General features: G+C 43.0%; 1 protein-coding gene across 1 annotated transcript in view; it reads left to right on the forward strand.

Moving 5' to 3' along the window:
• stpg2 (sperm-tail PG-rich repeat containing 2) overlaps positions 1–18,120 on the forward strand; it is an 85,900-nt gene extending 67,780 nt beyond the window's left edge. The window contains exons 13-14 of the mRNA XM_061260446.1: positions 13,646–13,787; positions 17,181–18,120. Coding sequence (XP_061116430.1) covers positions 13,646–13,780 — 135 coding nt within the window. The 3' untranslated portion in view covers positions 13,781–13,787; positions 17,181–18,120. The remainder of the gene's footprint in view (positions 1–13,645; positions 13,788–17,180) is intronic.
• Positions 18,121–18,415: the final 295 nt, after the last annotated feature.

The raw sequence follows: 18,415 nt of genomic DNA on the forward strand, positions 1-18,415 counted from the left end.
AACCGGAGTACCCGGAGGAAACCCACGCAGACACGGGGAGAACATGCAAACTCCGCACAGAGAGGCCCCGGCCGACGGGGATTCGAACCCAGGACCTCCTTGCTGTGAGGCGGCAGTGCTACCCACTGCGCCATCCGTGCCGCCTCATATTCATAACATCCTGTGTGAAAAACGTCATCTCACAAGTAATGATGTTCATGATAGGTTTGGCGTTTTATTGTAGGCTACGATGGTTAAACTTAGAATCGGTGTTGGGAAATGTAAGGGCAGCCTGGAGCTGTGTATTAAGGTGCACCCAAAGTCATTTCGAAAAATTAATGTAATATCTCTCCAGCCAATCGCTATGAGGCTAGATTGTGCAACAAGGTCTGCTGTCATTACAATAAAGCACACAGGGCAACTTTTTAACAAGCATATATTTTTATATTGTAAGTGCCTAAGGGCGGCCTGTAGTGGTTAAGGTAAATGATTAGAACATGCAAGGTCGGTGGTTCGATCCCCGGTGTAGCCACAATAAGACCTGCACGACCGTTGGGCCCTTGAGCAAGGCCCTTAACCCTGCATTGCTCAAGGGGGGGATTGTCTCCTGCTTAGTCTAATAAACTGTACGTCACTCTGGATAAGTGTGTCTGCCACATGCCATTAATGTAATGTGTAATGCATATTACACACTGCCTCTTCGCTTGACTATGTGCAATACTTTTTAAAAAAACCATAATTTTAACACCCATGTGTGATGATTTAATATTTCTCATCTGGTGACGCTGGTTATATCTGGTTATATCTGGTTATATCTGGTTATATCTGGTTAGGTCTCCCCCTCAAAGGACCTGCATTGTGGCTGTTGCAGGTTATCATCTGGTTGAGACGTTATCAATGTTCCACTCAGGCAAGAAACACCCTTTCTGTATTTCACAAATGTTCACTGTGCAAAATGAAACAAGCGGCAATAGATCAGGCATTAGCTTCAGGTCAATTTCATTCCTCTTAAAAAGCTACGGCGATGAGAACAGAAAGTCTCTTCTATCTCAGCCATACATTCCACACTTCTCCATCGCAAAGATGCGTGAACATGACTATATACCGTATTTATTTGCATTATGCTTACATTACGTGACTGTATAAAGGAAATAAATCCTATACATTTTTTAAATTTTCTTTTTAAAGTTTTATTTTCAAGTTTTTTCCCTTTTTCTCCCATTTTGGTAGCCAATTGGACCTCGTCTGATTCAATTAGAGCTAGTATTAGATACACCGCCCCCACCCCGTCCCTCAGCAGCCCTACGAGAGCGACACGCCTTCTTCAAGCCGTCTCGCCACATGCTGGTAGCCGTGATTCCGAGGCGCCCGAGGTGCTTGAGGTGCTTTATGTTGTGCGGCGATCAGCTGACCCTGCCAAGTACCTCCCCCTGGAGCAGCGAGCCAATCATGCTGCTCCACGTGAGCCGGCCAAACTTGGCTTTTGGCAAATCCTATACATTTTAAGATTGCCTGAGGAAAATACCAGCTCATTCCAGATCATGTCTGCCACGTTAAATCTGCAATAAACTGTCCATGATCATCCACTTTATTTTTATTGCTAAAAATATATGGCCTACAGAACAATTCACAGGAACATAACGTCCACTTTTAATGATTTTGAAAAGGGGCAGCCCTGTTCAGCAGTGACTAAACTTGCCGATCTGGGAAAGTCCTTGGTGTGCTCTGAATGGAAGGATCTGGAACATTCATCATGATCTGGCATGCATGGGTCACAAGCGGGTCGATCCCAGGTTCAGTATCCTGTGTATGTCCTGGCTTTTCTTTGAGAAAGGCGTATACAATAGGTTAAGAGGAATGCCTTTGCATTCAGTACAGTAATTAAATCAATAAATAAGCTTTTAAGTTTTTAGCATTTTTGATAGTTATTATTATTATTATTATTATTATTATTATTATTATAAATAGTTATTAATCTAGTAGCCCAATCAAGTACTAGTAGTACCAATACTACTACTACAATGAAGAAAAAAATTCCTTACAAGATTACAGAACTATACAATGACGTATTACTCATTAGTCAGGAAAAACTTTGCTGACTCTGATGGATGAAAACATTTTATTCTATGAGAGCAGTTAGTCTGTAAGGCAGAAATTCTGTTAATTGGCAACCTGGGTGTTGATAAGATTCCCAAAAGGATTGAACTGATTCCTTCAAAGAGAATATGAGGTCCTTATGATTGCATTTTGCACTCTGAATGACTTCACAGTGAATCATGGTATAAGGTGCTATCTGGATGAATCACAAATGGCTTGCCTAATGATAAAATGATTCCATACAAAAAGTAATTACTTTTCTTCTTTATCCAGTCATTATCATAATGACTGTTTCATAAAGGGTAGCACTGCAAAAAAGCCTGACCCAATCAGTGTTTTAGTCTTGTAATAGGACTTAAAATATTCTTTAAGTAGAAAATACTAACTTGTTAAGATAGTATTTGACATTTTCGTGCCCATTGACAAATCCCAATCCCAGCATTTATATAAACACCAATACTTGTTTTGTTATTTTTTTGCAGTAAATTAACTTTTAATGAAAACGTTATGGAACTTGCATTATAGTACTTTGAATTGCTTATTATTTCTGATAATGTTGATACTATAACAACTCATCTCTTCAAATATTTTTTGTTGCAGTTCATATGATTCATATAGACTCATTCATTGGAGATGATGTTTGTGTTAAAAATGGAATTTAGTTGGGTTCCATGTTGTGGATGGAACCCATGTGTGGACATACTTGATTTATGTCCTCCCGTACGGCAAATAATCTTGGGGTGACTCTTGAAAACAGCCTCACTCTGGCTCCACAAGTATCCTCCACTGCCAGAACCTGCAGGTTCTTCCTCTACAATATACGCCGTATCCGTCATCTCCTGACGGAGAAAGCCACCCAGCTCCTAGTCCAGGCGCTCGTCATTTCCCGCCTGGATTACTGCAACTCCCTCCTAGCCGGTCTCCCAGCATGTGCCATCAAGCCCCTCCAGCTGGTCCAGAATGCTGCAGCCCGCCTGATCACCAGTCAGCCCAGGTCGGCTCATGTCACCCCGCTCCTCATTGGCCTTCACTGGCTTCCTATTGCCGCATGCATCCGTTTCAAGGCCCTAGTGTTGGCATTTCAGGCTGCTAAGGGGACTGCCCCACCTTACATCCAATCCTTAATCACTCCCTACTCCCCAGCTAGACCACTCCGGTCTGACAGCTCTGGTCGCCTTATGGTTCCCTCACTACTCAGACCCTTTGCTGTGGGAGTGGGGAGCGGGGCTAGCGGGAGCGGGGCTAGCGGAAGCGGGGCTAGCGGGATCAGGGCTAGCGGGAGGGGGGAGCGGGGCTAGCGGGAGCGGGGCTAGCGGGAGCGGGGCTAGCGGGATCAGGGCTAGCGGGAGGGGGGAGCGGGGCTAGCGGGAGCGGGGCTAGCGGGATCAGGGCTAGCGGGAGGGGGGAGCGGGGCTAGCGGGAGCGGGGCTAGCGGGGCTCGCGGGAGCGGGGCTAGCGGGGAGCGGAGCGACGGTTCCTCCGTGTCTTCCCGCAGCCTGGCTCCGATGATGCTCCCTGGATTCGGAAGCTCCCCTCAGCTCCCAGCCCAGCCTACCAGGTGTAATTAGCGCAGAGCAGAGGTGTCAGTTCCACGCCTCGCCCCGACCATCAGTGTCAGAAAGGCAGGTCGTTAGTTTGACGAACTCTCGGCGAGCGGGCACCCCGGCGAGGAGTCGGGCCCTTAATTACCGTTAGAGCACATTAGAGAGCGTCTCCCCTCTGCTCTCCAGCCTTAAGCGCATTAAAACAGGGGTGTCTCTCGCCGCGGCTCCCTTTGAAGTGCTTATCCAGAAACGCTCGCCTTTTAACAACTTTGGATCCCATTAACAGCCATCTACTTCAACCGTTATCTTTACAATACAGGGGTTATTAAGAAAGGGGTCCACGGCTGTTTATGAAAACAGAGTGGTCTGTTTAGAGGAAGATTTATTCCAATGGGTTCATTTAGAAAATGATGTTACGTAAGCGATTATTAATAAAAGTTATGAGTTGTGTAAAGGTGCCAGACATGGCTGCTGTAGATGGACTCTGGCTCTGTGTTGTGTAGGATTTGTTCTTGTTATGGCCCCCTGGGTGGCTCACTAAATAGGAGTCACTCACCATGCGAGCAGACAGAGCCCTATACAGCATGTTTCTGTTAGTTCCCTTAGCTGTCCATTAGCGTTAACCGACATGCCCAGCACACAACAGTTGTCATCAGGGAGGAATATCCAATCAATGCTCGTTTGCACTGGGGTGTAAAATCGTTGTTGCCTTACAGGTGACCTCAGAGAAGTGTAGATATCAAGACTGTAGATAGGTAACTAAACAACCACATCTCTGGAACAGAGTTGGTGGGCCAAATTCAGCCCAAAATAGATGTAATGTGGCCTCTTGATCATTGGGAAGAAAAAAATTACTACAATTCAAATGCATCAAAAATAATAATACCAAGTTCTGCATCTGCACAGCTTCAGCAGAGTAACAGCTGCTAATATGTTTAAAACCTTACGCTATACACATGAGAAACATTGTATTTGTACAGTATGAGCGTATTTATTGTTGTCGGAACATTTTACATTAGCAGATGGGGCTGTGGTGTAAGATGCATGAAACACCTATCCCTGATTAATCAAGTGGCAATTTAACAGTGAAATCAATAAAGAAGAAGAAGAAGAGGATGATGATGATGATGATGATGATGATGGTATACTTTATTGAACCCTGTGGGGTAATTCGTCCTCTGCAATTGACCCATCCTAGTTACTTAGGAGCAATGGGCAGCCACAGTGCAGTGCCCAGGGAGCGATGCGGGGTTAAGGGCCTTGCTCAAGGGCCCAACAACTGTGCGGATTGGGGCTACACCGGGGCTTGAACCACTAACTTTCTGGGTCCCAGTCATGTACCTTAGCCACAAGGCTACAGGCTGCCCCTGCCTGCTTGTTCAATAAAGTCAATTAGACTGTCACTCTCATAAGGGTGCTCTTTGGAATGATTTTCCTTTGAAAGATTCAGCGTTGTGTGTGTGTGTGTGTGTTTACCTCTGGAACTGTGCTTCTGGAGCTAACACAAGAATGTATCATCTGGATTAATTTGTTTTAGGTGAGTTTTGAGCACTTTGCTGTTGGTTGCGATAGCTCTAAACTATGTACACTTGACATGGGTACAGTTTGGTTGTTTAGGCTGTTTCCTGCATTGTCAGCATTCATCGCTGAGTGTGTGTGTGTGCTTGAAAGTTACACCAGCATATTAGTCACATTAATATTTATAATGTTTATACATTTTATGCAGAAAATGTTTGACCTGCATTCAAAAGTATTGCCCCTAGAAACAGTGCTGCTGAAGAGCCAAAGGCTTCCTGGAGCAGCCTCTAAGTGGCAAGGCACAAGGTGTCCCCTGCCAAGTCTAATCAACTGTAACCGTCACCTAAATATTTAAATTTCTTATAATTATCATTCCATAGCACTATGTTTGTACTATCCACCTCATTCCTGCAGCTTACTGACACATGACACCTTCACCGTTCACACCTTCACCGTTCACACCTACACCTTTCACACCTACACCGTTCATACCTACACCTTTCACACCTACACTGTTCATACCTACACCGTTCACACCTACACCGTTCACACCTACACTGTTCACACCTCCACCTTTCACACCTACACCGTTCACACCTACACTGTTCACACCTACACTGTTCATACCTACACCGTTCACACCTCCACCTTTCACACCTACACCTTTCACACCTACACCGTTCATACCTACACCTTTCACACCTACACTGTTCATACCTACACCGTTCACACCTACACCTTTCACACCTACACCGTTCATACCTACACTGTTCATACCTACACCGTTCACACCTACACCATTCACACCTCCACCTTTCACACCTACACTGTTCATACCTACACCGTTCATACCTACACCGTTCACACCTCCACCTTTCACACCTACACCTTTCACACCTTCACCGTTCACACCTACACCTTTCACACCTACACCGTTCACACCTACACCTTTCACACCTACACCTTTCACACCTACACTGTTCACACCTACACCTTTCACACCTGCACCGTTCACACCTACACCTTTCACACCTACACTGTTCACACCTACACCTTTCACACCTACACCGTTCACACCTTCACCGTTCACACCTACACCTTTCACACCTACACCTTTCACACCTACACCGTTCATACCTACACCGTTCATACCTACACCGTTCACACCTCCACCTTTCACACCTACACCTTTCACACCTACACTGTTCATACCTACACCTTTCACACCTACACCGTTCACACCTACACCTTTCACACCTTCACCTACACCATGGAGAGAGAGAGAACACTGGTTCCGTTCCTCTTCTCTTGTTTTCCCCTGACTCGCTCCAGAGCCCCCTCCCCGGGTATTTCACACAGTGTGCCGTGAACTCGGGACACCCCGACCTCGGGCAGGAAGGGGCGCCAGGGCTCTGAGCCCACACTAACAGATCGATGCTCATTCAGCTCGCGGCCAATCCCAGCTGCTGAAGGAAGCATACTAATTTAGCGGCTCGGATTTGTTTGGAGAATACCGATTACGGAGTCCATTTTGTGCAGTGCACACACATCAAGGAGGTGACTTGGAAGTGTGCTGATACATGTACTTCACAGGCCTGTTTGATGTGGCATTGGGGTCATATGCAGCACAGTGATGTGACTTTGTTGTGGGTTCCTATCCCTGGTGAAGTCGTTGTGAAATGAGTGCACTCACCTGGAGAACTGTTCAGATCCCACTGAGCAAGTTCATTAGGTAATGTCAGGCATTGTGAAGTACAATACTATGCAAAAGTCTTAGGCTTCACCCTAGATGTTTTATGCATTATTATCATATGTCATATTTATGTAATATGTAATTTCCAAACATTAATTAAAAAAATAAAATGTTCCAGAGATGGACCAGATGTAATAGACCACTTTTCAGATAAAAAACCCTGAAAAGCCCGAAGCAAGTGAGACAGCCAAAGTGTGCATAAGATCTGTGGCAAGTTGTCCAGTATGCTTGGAGCAACCTACCAGCTGATTCTCTCATAAACCTGCAGGACAGTGTACCTAAGAGTATTGATACAGTTTTAATGGTGGTCACAACAAATGTTGATTTCATTTCGTTTTTAACTGTTCACTGCTCTTTATAGTATTTTTTTATATTTATATTTTATAATTTTTTTTGAAAGTATCTTCACTGTACAAATATTTTTTACCTAGGATGTTTGCATAGTACTGTATGTACAATCCTGCAAAATCAATATATGTGTATTCTGTATTCTTCTAAAAGGAATGAACTTTGAAACAGAACTTTCTTTCTGTTTTAACTCCATAAATGATGAGAAAGGCATGTATATTGTATTGTAAGGCAATCTAAAGGTTTGTCGGGGAACACAAGAGAAGAGAATGCAACATTGTGAACTTAGTATGATATTCCAACAAATGTAGATATTATGGAAATGAATGTTGCAAATGACATGAATATACTATGAAATTGACAGCCACAAGATGTCTAGAGGCAGACCGTGTCATGGCAGGGAGGACAGAGGAACCAGAAGCAGACACAGGGGTGTGGAAAAATGGCAGGCTTAATGGCAGATGAAGGGGCAGACAGATCAAAAACAGGCGGTCAGTCCACACAGGCAAAAGTACAAAGGTTGATCCAAAAAAAGAGTCAAAAAAGCAGGCAGGGTTCATAAACAGGAATCCAGATAAACAAGACGAAATGCCGCAAGGGCTCTGGAACAAGGGCTCGGGAACAAGGGGGTTAGAACTGGAGGGACGGGATTCAAGGGCTCAGGACTCAAACAACAGGACAAGACGAACTAGCAAGGTGCAACTGAAAAGGACAGGTATAAATACACAGGGGAATGAGACAAACTAGGTGGGGCATGGGAGTGAGGGCGGTCTAACAAATAAACATCAGGTGAGGCACATGAAAGGTATTAGCACAATAACGAGTGGGAAACAAAAACACGGACTGGATTCACAGACACACGTAATACAAATGGCTCTGGGCTCGGGAGTAGACAATTGCACAGAATCAGGAGATGCAGAGATACGGAGAGACAGGTGCGAACACTTCGCTGAAACAAATAATCAGTGATAGAATAGGGAGGCGGAGTTACAGAACAGAATTGAAACTGGAGATGCGTTAAGTTCATTCATTCATTCATTATCCTAACCCGCTTATCCTGAACAGGGTGTTTTAGTATAATTAGTACTGTACAAATTCAATGTTATTTGGGATTAGTATATTGTGACTCTCTGAACAGCCTGTCACTCTTCAGTGCACTCATCAGAACATGCTCTTTTCTGTGTACAGTAAACAGTATATTAATGGAATTGGAATTTACTTCATCAATTTACTGTACAATCCTGTTCCTATTTGGATGATATAAGCTGCTATCTGATAGTAGACTATGACTTCTTATTAGTGTGTTGCGAAGCCTACTCCTCCCGCAGTTTTTAAGCTATTGACACCAAACCACTGAAAAATGTCCGGCTTGGACCTGAACGGTGAGGTATTTCAGGTTTTCTAGGGAAAAAAGCCCCATAGGAATGAATGGAGGAATATTCAGTTTCTACAGTGGTGACAGTTGTTTTGACATGCTGCCATTTTGACTTTGACTGCCATTACTCTCTCAATTTAGACAATACACATATAATATGCATCAGAATACACAGCACAATATACATCAAACCTTATATAGACCACTATATTAGGTACACCTGTACACCAGCTTGTAAATTTAAATATTTAAACACCATAGTATTAGCAGTAGTAGCAATAGTCCACGGATATACTGCAATCACACTTCACATTTTCTTGAGGAAATGTACATCTCTAGTTTGTCTTGTTGCTCTAAACAGTGAAGCCAGCCTGTGCAGCTCAGCACGCAGTGTGCTGCATTTCTGCCAAAATTCCCCCCTTCACGCCAAATGCTGTGGACCTCAAAGGAGCGTGTTAGAGAGATGGTTGCTGGGAGACCAGGTTCTCTCATGGGATAACGTGCTGTTGTAGTTGCACCATGAATATTTGGCATGTGGGGACAGAAGATATATATAAGGTGAAACCAAGCAACATTTATTTTGTACAGTGCATCCAGAAAGTATTCACAGCGCTTCACTTTTTCCACATTTTGTTATGTTACAGCCTTATTCCAAAATTGATTAAATTCATTTTCTACACACATTCAAATTCTACACACAATACCCCATAATAACAACGTGAAAAAAGTTTTTTTTGAGATTTTTGCAAATTTATTAAAAATAAAAAACGAAGAAATCACATGTACATAAGTATTCACAGCCTTTACCATGAAGCTCAAAATAGAGCTCAGGTGCATCCTGTTTCCACTGATCAACCTTGAGATGTTTCTACAGCTTCATTGGAGTCCACCTGTGGTAAATTAAGTTGATTGGACATGATTTGGAAAGGCACACACCTGTCTATATAAGGTCCCACAGTTGACAGTGCATGTCGGAGCACAAACCAAGCATGAAGTCAAAGGAATTGTCTGTAGACCTCCAAGACATTATTGTCTCGAGGCACAAATCTGGGGAAGGGTACAGAAACATTTCTGCTGCTTTGAAGGTCCCAATGTGGCCTCCATCATCCGTAAATGGAAGAAGTTCGGAACCACCACGACTCTTGCTAGAGCTGGCCGCCCATCTAAACTGAGAAATCAGGGGAGAAGGGCCTTAGTCAGGGAGGTGACCAAGAACCCGATGGTCACTCTGTCAGAGCTCCAGCGTTCCTCTGCTGAGAGAGGAGAACCTTCCAGAAGGACAACCATCTCTGCAGCAATCCACCAATCAGGCCTGTATGGTAGAGTGGCCAGACGGAAGCCACTCCTTAGTAAAAGGCACATGGCAGCCCGTCTGGAGTTTTCCAAAAGGCACCTGAAGGACTCTCAGACCATGAGTAACAAAATTCTCTGGTCTGATGAGACAAAGATTGAACTCTTTGGCGTGAATGCCAGGCGTCATGTTTGGAGGAAACCAGGCACCACTCATCACATGGCCAATACCATCCCTACAGTGAAGCATGGTGGTGGCAGCACCAAATGTGCATCAACAAAGTATTGAGCAAAGGCTGTGAATACTTATGTACATGTGATTTCTTAGTTTTTTATTTTTAATAAATATGCCAAAATTAAAAAAAAACTTCTTTCATGTTGTCATTATGGGGTGTTGTGTGTAGAATTTTGAGGAAAAAAAAGAATTTATTCCATTTTGGAATAAGGCTGTAACATAACAAAATGTGGGAAAAGTGAAGAGCTGTGAATACTTTCCGGATGCACTGTAAGTCATAGAGCTTAGGTTTTTTCTTCACAAGCATAGTTTGATGATTTCCACATTGTGACAAGCAGAGGAACCATGCGCAGACTCAGGGATGGCAGGTTTAATAAGCAGTGAATAAGGGGCAGACAGAGCGTAATCCAAACAGGCAGTAGTTCAAAACCGAGAAGGCAGTCCAGAAACAGTGCAGAGGTACACAAAAACAAGAGAAGAGTCCAGAGGAGGGCCAGGCAGGAATCAAAACCAAAGAAAATCAGAAACAGCAAAAACAAACCAGGACAGAATGGAACAAGGGTAAAGGAACAGGGATGCGGAGGCTAGAACAAGGGGGAAGGAACAGGGACAAGGAGGCTAGAACAAGGGCAAAGGAACAGGGACGAGGAGGCTAGAACAACGGCAAACGAACAGGGACGAGGAGGCTAGAACAAGGGGGAAGGAACAGGGACGAGGAGGCTAGAACAAGGGGGAAGGAACAGGGACGAGGAGGCTAGAACAAAGGCAAACTAACAGGGACGAGGAGGCTAGAACAACGGCAAACGAACAGGGACGAGGAGGCTAGAACAAGGGGGAAGGAACAGGGACGAGGAGGCTAGAACAAGGGCAAACGAACAGGGACGAGGAGGCTAGAACAACGGCAAACGAACAGGGACGAGGAGGCTAGAACAAGGGGGAAGGAACAGGGACGAGGAGGCTAGAACAAGGGGGAAGGAACAGGGACGAGGAGGCTAGAACAAGGGGGAAGGAACAGGGACGAGGAGGCTAGAACAAGGGCAAAGGAACAGGGACGAGGAGGCTAGAACAAGGGCAAAGGAACTGGGACGAGGAGGCTAGAACAAGGGGGAAGGAACAGGGACGAGGAGGCTAGAACAAGGGTAAAGGAACAGGGACGAGGAGGCTAGAACAAGGGGGAAGGAATGAAAAGAGCCCGGAACTCAAATACAGACAAGCCGAGCCAGCAAAGTGCAACTGAAAAGGACAGGTATAAATACACAGGGGAATGAGACAAACTAGACGTTGCATGGGAGTGAGGGCGGTCTAACAAATAAACATCAGGTGAGGAACATGAAAGGGCAATAATACAATAGCGAAACGAAAACGCGGACTGGATTCACAAAGACACACATGTAATATAAACGGTTCCGGACTAGGGAGTAGACAATTGCACAGAATTAAGTAGAGGTAGAGTTAGTTACGTGATTAAATTACAAATACCCAAAACGAGAGAATGTTAGTTTGTTAGTTAGACAAACAGTGTGTCAATATAATTAGTACTGTAGAAATTCTATGTTAGTTGGGATTAGTATATTAGTGCTATCTATAAACATGAAATGGAGAGAAAGCAGGAAGTAAGAAAAGCGAGACTGAGAAGGAATCGTGGGAAACCAGAAAATGAATCACGAAGACAGGGAAGTGACTCAGAACTACAAAAAGACACAAACATCACTGGGGAAGACGAGTGCAATGACTAATGAATGTAAACAGAAAACCAGACATGAATATGAAAAATAATAAATTTACAAAAACACAGAATAAACTAACAGACAAAACTCATGACGACACACATATATGAAAATGTGCTCACCAAACTGTTAAACTATGCAAAAGATTGTACACTTAATTTTAGTCAAAGCAGTATACAAGTTTAGATTGAGTACATTGTGTAGTTGTAGGTTTATTGCCTAACGGTATACACAGAAAAATAAATAAATAAAATTGTTATGTACGGTGCAGGGAACCCAGACGCAGACCACAGGATAATCCAAAAGAGTAGTTTTAATGTCCAGTAGTCACAAGCCAAGAGATCCAAAACACAGCCAAAAAACGAAAAGCAAAAGAATGGTCGAAAAAACAAGCGAGGGGTCAAAATCCAGAAAATCACAGGGCGAAGGTACAGTAGGGCAAAAGCAAAGTCGAAGTCAAGGCAAAGGGGTGTCTTTCAAGAATCTCTATAACAAGGCTTACAAACAATCGGCACTTATCAAGATCAACGTTCTGACAATGAAGCATACTGAGACTGAGGTTTAAATACAAGAAGGAAGGTGACAATCTAGGCGGGGCAGAGGAAAAGGTGGGCTAAACAAATGGACAACAGGTGGGGAAACACAATAGGGTAATAACATAATAACGGGAGGGAGACGAAAACGCGGACTGGATGCACGAAACAAAACATGTAAAACATACGGCTCCGGATTAGGGAGTAGACATTTGCATAGTTAGAAGACGTAGTGATAATTAGAGACAGGTGCGAACACTTCGCTGAAACTAAACGAGTAATCAGGGATAGCATAGGGAGGCGGAGTTATAGAACAGTGCAGGAATACTAAGAGATAGCGTTAGTGAGTTATTTACATGAATATTTCTAAACTACCCAATAAAAGTGATTGTTAGTTAGTTAGTTAGACAGACAGTAAGTGTATTAATCGGATTAGTACTGTACAAAACCTAGATTAGTAGTAGTTAGTAAGAATCGTGCTTTACAACATTTAACTATCAAGAAAAAGCAGGAAGTAAGAATCGCGAGTTTAGAAAAAATGTTGAACCCCGAAAACTACCGTAACCACCCGAATAGTGGGGCACGCAGACAGGGGAGTGACTAGACTGATAAACATTCAGACGTAGACATAACCGGGGAGGACAATAGAGAACTGTAATGGGAAAACATAAACCAGGTACTATGAGAAATGAATGATAAACAAGAATAATCATGAAAACATACGGAACAAATACAGAAACATTACAAAAATAAAATAATTCACGTTTATGTGAATACACTTGCACTAGGGACCAAATGCGCTCTATTATACTCAGAAGTACTATCAGAGTTCATTTTACTCAGAGCATTTTGCTTCAACAATCACTTTTACTTGTGTGGAAAACATACACCAATACAGTTGTTTACAATTTGTTGGGGAGAAGTGGCATCACGTAATTGACTGAGTTGTACAGTCAGCAGAGGCATGAATTAATAATTTGTACACAACAATGTTGTATTATTCAACGTTGCCAGGGAGTGGTAGATTTTGTGTCAACTATAACTTATTGTTTTTGGCCTAATGCATGTTTAGATTAGTTATTTTGCATTTTAAAGAATTGTTAAGCCTGGCGTTTTTATAAAGTGGTCTGTCCCTGGTTTTTATGTACTGGATGTAATGCTGCTTTCCATTTGGAAAATTGAACAGCATTGAGAAATGAACATAAATTGACATTAATGGAACCTTGACTGTTTGATCACTCCTCAGCTGAGCCCAGCGGTGATGGACACAGTGCTAAAGGGAACGTTCAACGTCACCCTGGACAACCCCCTGGCTGCCCGCCATCACAGCCTGCCGCAAGAGAGCACAGCCCAGCCCGCTCTCACCCTCACCGGCTCTTAGGTCAAAGGTCAGTGTCCCTCGCTTTCTCTGTCAGTCCCTGAGGGATCATGGGAAATTCTGAGACTTTAAAGTCTGTGGAGGAAGAATTTTTGTTGTAGAGCAACAAAATATTGGCATGACTTTTGGCATAATATGCATTGTGCTTTATTAAGTTTATTAAGTTAATTTATTTTGTGGCTTAACACTAGAAAGCCCACGCATTGCTTTCACATTTTCACAACTGAATGAATAGTTAAAGAAAGGCAACATGCAATGTTTTATCCTCTTACTCATCAATTCCACAGAGAACATGGATCTTTGGTTAGTGTGAGCAGGGACCACACACAAATCTGTTGAATTCCACATAGCTGTCTCTCTGTACTGCCATCATGGACTCTATTCAGAGTATCTTCAAAGTCCCAGTTTCAGTTCCATTTGATTTGTATAACTACAACGCCCACAATTATTCAGTACCAGGAATTTTTGTAATGAAGCCAAAATACTTGGTAGTGGAAGGAGGAGAGTATTGCATTTACAGTGTTTGGAGTAATACACATTTTTTAGTCCGAACACCAGTTGGTGTGGGCTCTGGTCTTTCTAGTGTTATCCTACAAATCCTAAAAATAATCCCCCCCCTTTCCCTTGTTTCCTTAAAAAAAAAGGTTTTGCATAATCAAAAGAAAAATATAAATAATTATACTACTTTGTCATCCTTATTTACATGCTCATTAAATGGACCGTATGAAATACATTTTTGGAGACTTGTGACTTTATGTTTTTCAGAACTATGCTGATGTGAGAGCACTATGTTGTAGCCACCATGTTAATTTCTTAAGGGGTACTCGGAAACTGTTAGTTACATGCTTTAAGGATTGGGTAAAACACAATCATATTTTTTGTACTTCATTTGGCACTGTGCATAGTCTGTGTAGGGACCGATTCCCAGCGGTTCTGGGGTTTGATCCCTACCTTGACACCTGCTGAGCTGTGATCCCTTCTCTATCTGTAACTCTCTGCTTTCTATTTGCCTGAATAAAACAAAAAATGAGAAATGATAGAGGGGGAGCAATCAAAAACTGAAATCTCATTTACAAACACCGATTTTATGTGAAATTGGTCTTGGCAACTTACGACTGATTATGACAGAATGGCACAAGTTAGATAGCCTTTATTGCAACATGTTATTAACGCATTCATGGATAATTTTGTCCCAATGAATTTGAGTACATGATGAAAACATCGCTGTGACCAAGTGTGCTGACTAGGTAGTGAATAAAATATATTTTTCTAAATGTAATTTATAATTTAATCTCCCTAACATGGCGTGAAGAAGGAAGCTGTGTGTTTACATGCTGATGGATTATTCTGATCATTTGCAAACTTGTTAATCAAGGAACATGATTGAAAACAGGTCAAGACCAATAGTCAGATAAAATTAATAGTTAGTTTTCTGCCTCCTTGATTTTCAGCTCAGAAACCGCCACTGCTTTCGTTAGGTCTTAAATTCCCTCACCTGTAAGCTCCACCTGAGCTGCGATGCTTCTCAAAGTTGCAGCAGATCTTCGCTGTTTCTACGGGGCTTCCTCTGGAGTGCGCTCAGCGTTAGCAACAGGATCTGCGGATGTGTGCAGCTTGTCACTTCTTTTCTGTCTGACCTGAAATTAACAGAAGAAGACAGAACAAACAGGAGCAGGCCGGGCCCATCTGCTCGCTCGTTTAAACGCTCCGACTTTATCGATTGGAAATGTTTGGGAGTCGCTGGTGAAAATTCCAGAGTCTGGCCCCAGAGAGTCTAAAACACCAAACTCAAAAAACATCTACATCAATAACAACTGCTCCTGCCTGTCAGGCTGCAGATGTGGATGTCTCTTTCCCTCAGTCACACGACTGCTTCCCTGCCACTTTATCCTTTTCATTTGAATTCATCAAAGTATGGCGTACGCATGCAATTAAACATCTCATACAAGGTTTCTGTCTTCTAACTATCTCCGTGGAGGATCAACCAGAGTTTGTAATGGGGGAGTTGAATAGAACAGAGTTAAAATATCAACATGTGGGCCCCCTGATAACTATCATTTCCAGAATTCGCTATTTAGCTGACACTTTTATCCAAAGCGACTTGCAGTTAGTTAGACTAAGCAGGGGACTAAGCAATCCCCCTTGGAGTAATTTGGGGTTAAGGTTCCTTACTCAAGTGCCCAACAGATGCTCTGATATTATTGTGGCTATGAAGGTTTAGTTGGAGAAGGGTCTGTTTTGCCTGTTACAGGCATAGCTAACACTGCACTGTGTGTAGAAAGTCGAATGAGGCGAGCACAGAGAGAGAGAGACCATCCCTGGTCGATTATCCCTCCTGTGAGGACGCAGCCAGGTCTGAACCCCCTGGGTACCCAGTCACAAGCCAAAAAAAGATATCGCCACTGAGATTTGATCCTACACTGGAGATGACAACCACCGGGGGTGCCAAGTTATGAGATATTAATGAAGACTACCCAATGGAATAAAACAACCTAAGTTGTAATGTTGCTATTGTAAAAGCTCTAGTGTTAGGAAGGCCTAGTTAGCCCAGTTAGCTCAGTTAGCTAACGAGATAGCTAGCTAGTATTGGCATGAGCTCAGTGGTTTACAGCTCATAAGTTATTCATCCATATTATGTAAATCATAGGCCATCCAACATATTGCTGACCACTGAAGAAACAAGTGTGAAAGTCAAATAAATGATCCATAATGTATTTACTCATTTGCAAATACTAATCATTTCTCCACATTAATCACTGGTAACTCCGCCTCCCTTCAGGTCCGTAGTTGTTGTCTGTCTCTTGGCACAGAGCCCAACACTTCTTTGATTAAAGTGTAACCAATTCTCTACATGACCACGGTACAAAGTTTGTTTAAAGTCATAAAACCTTTGAGAGACTAGTTTATGTGTAAATATGCTTCTATAGGCCAAAATAGACCAAAAACTGTGCTACTTGGATCAATATATGATTATCTCATTTTTTTTTTCAAATCTGATATGTTATCTCTGATATGTAATATTTTTTTTGTTCTTTGGTTGGCAGGTGAATTTGCACTTTTTGAATTGTCAGTTTTTATTTTTCCTTTGAAAAAGTAACATAACTACTTTTGTAACGTAAAGTAACGTAACTTCCCTGAGTGTTACTTTTCAGTATGCACACCATTTTCTTTTAAACTGAGAAGCAATGTGAAGTAGTTGTAAGGGACCTGGCATGCGATCACTGTATTTTATATTTCAATCCCAAAGTGGAACAACAGCATTTCCCGAAAGGGAAATTTTTGTATTAAGAAGTGAAGAAAGGGGTACAGTGTATGAGTTATCTGCTGTATGTGAAAGCCCTGCCTTGTTTTTCCTTAACCGAAGGCACTGTGATTGAATCCTTCTCTCTTTCTTCTCTTTCAGGCAGCTGGGTGGATATTCAGCCTTCTTTTTCAATCCTTGCATTTTCTCTTCTCTCTCGTTTTCCTGAGCAAGCATGACAGACGCCTTCAGTGCCAAAGGCCAAACACTCATCATGTCACAGAGAAGGAGGAGTCTGCGTTTTTCAGAAATGATGCGAGCGCTCTTAAGAAGACAATACTTTACGGAGAGCTCTTTTCCGTTCCTCCCACTTCCCCCAGTGCTGGCAAATAAATCAGCCGACTATTAAGGAAGATGGTTTGATCTTCCCTCTCCACAGAACCGGACCGGACCGGACCAGAGCAAAGGGGGCAGCGCGCCACTCTCTCTGGCCTCTCTCTCCCGCCTCTCTCTCCCGGGGGAAAGGGCGAGAGAGCCGGCCAGGAGCGACTGATAAACAGCGCTGCTGATGTCAGTAACGGAACCGTTTAGCTTTAATCGATACGCAGTCTCCCTGACGGGCGAGACAGGTCCACAGCGTCCTGCCATTGTTATTCAGACCCTTTTAATCTAATTGGGCGTCCCCCCCCCCCCGGCGCCCCCCCCCGGCGTCATTCAGCGCCTCGTGAGAGAGAGGAGAGCGTTATTTATGTGTCCTCGCGCACTCTTCTTTACCTTTTCATCACGCCAACCTGTTTTACATCCGCCGGCTAATTAAATCACATAAATCACGCCGGTGGGCTGAGAGTTTGATAAAAAAAACGGGATTTAATAAATCTGGATTATGTGCATTACTCGGCACATCATTCACCTTGTTTACGGGATGAAATATGCAAACAGAAGAGGGGCGTAAAAGTGATCGATGAATTAAGAGAGCCTGTAGCACAGCTTTCTCTGCTGGTCTTCCCTGGACGTCCTGATGAAATCTGACCTGTTGTATCAGTCTTCTGTGACATCATTTGGCCTGGCCGTTGTTTGTGATATCGTTATGTCTCATTTTGACTTTCCTGTATTTTCTTCTTCTTAGTGAATTAAACACCACTGCTGACTCAAAAAAGATTTTATGTACCAAATGCATAATATGCCTGCTTATTTTAGCTCACTAACACAGTTTAAGTCACTGTAACTGACTTAAGCTCACTGACTTAATTTTCAAGTGGCATTAGCTGACTGTAACTCCAGTAACACCACTATCACTTAAAAATTATAATGCAGGGGTTGATGAGAAGTGCCCTGATTGTGGTTGTTTTCGGTTCTTTACATAATAGAAAATACATGCCATTAAAATGCAGCTGTAG

The sequence above is a fragment of the Conger conger genome, chromosome 11 (assembly GCF_963514075.1).
Source record: "Conger conger chromosome 11, fConCon1.1, whole genome shotgun sequence".
NCBI classification, from domain to species: Eukaryota; Metazoa; Chordata; class Actinopteri; order Anguilliformes; family Congridae; genus Conger; species Conger conger.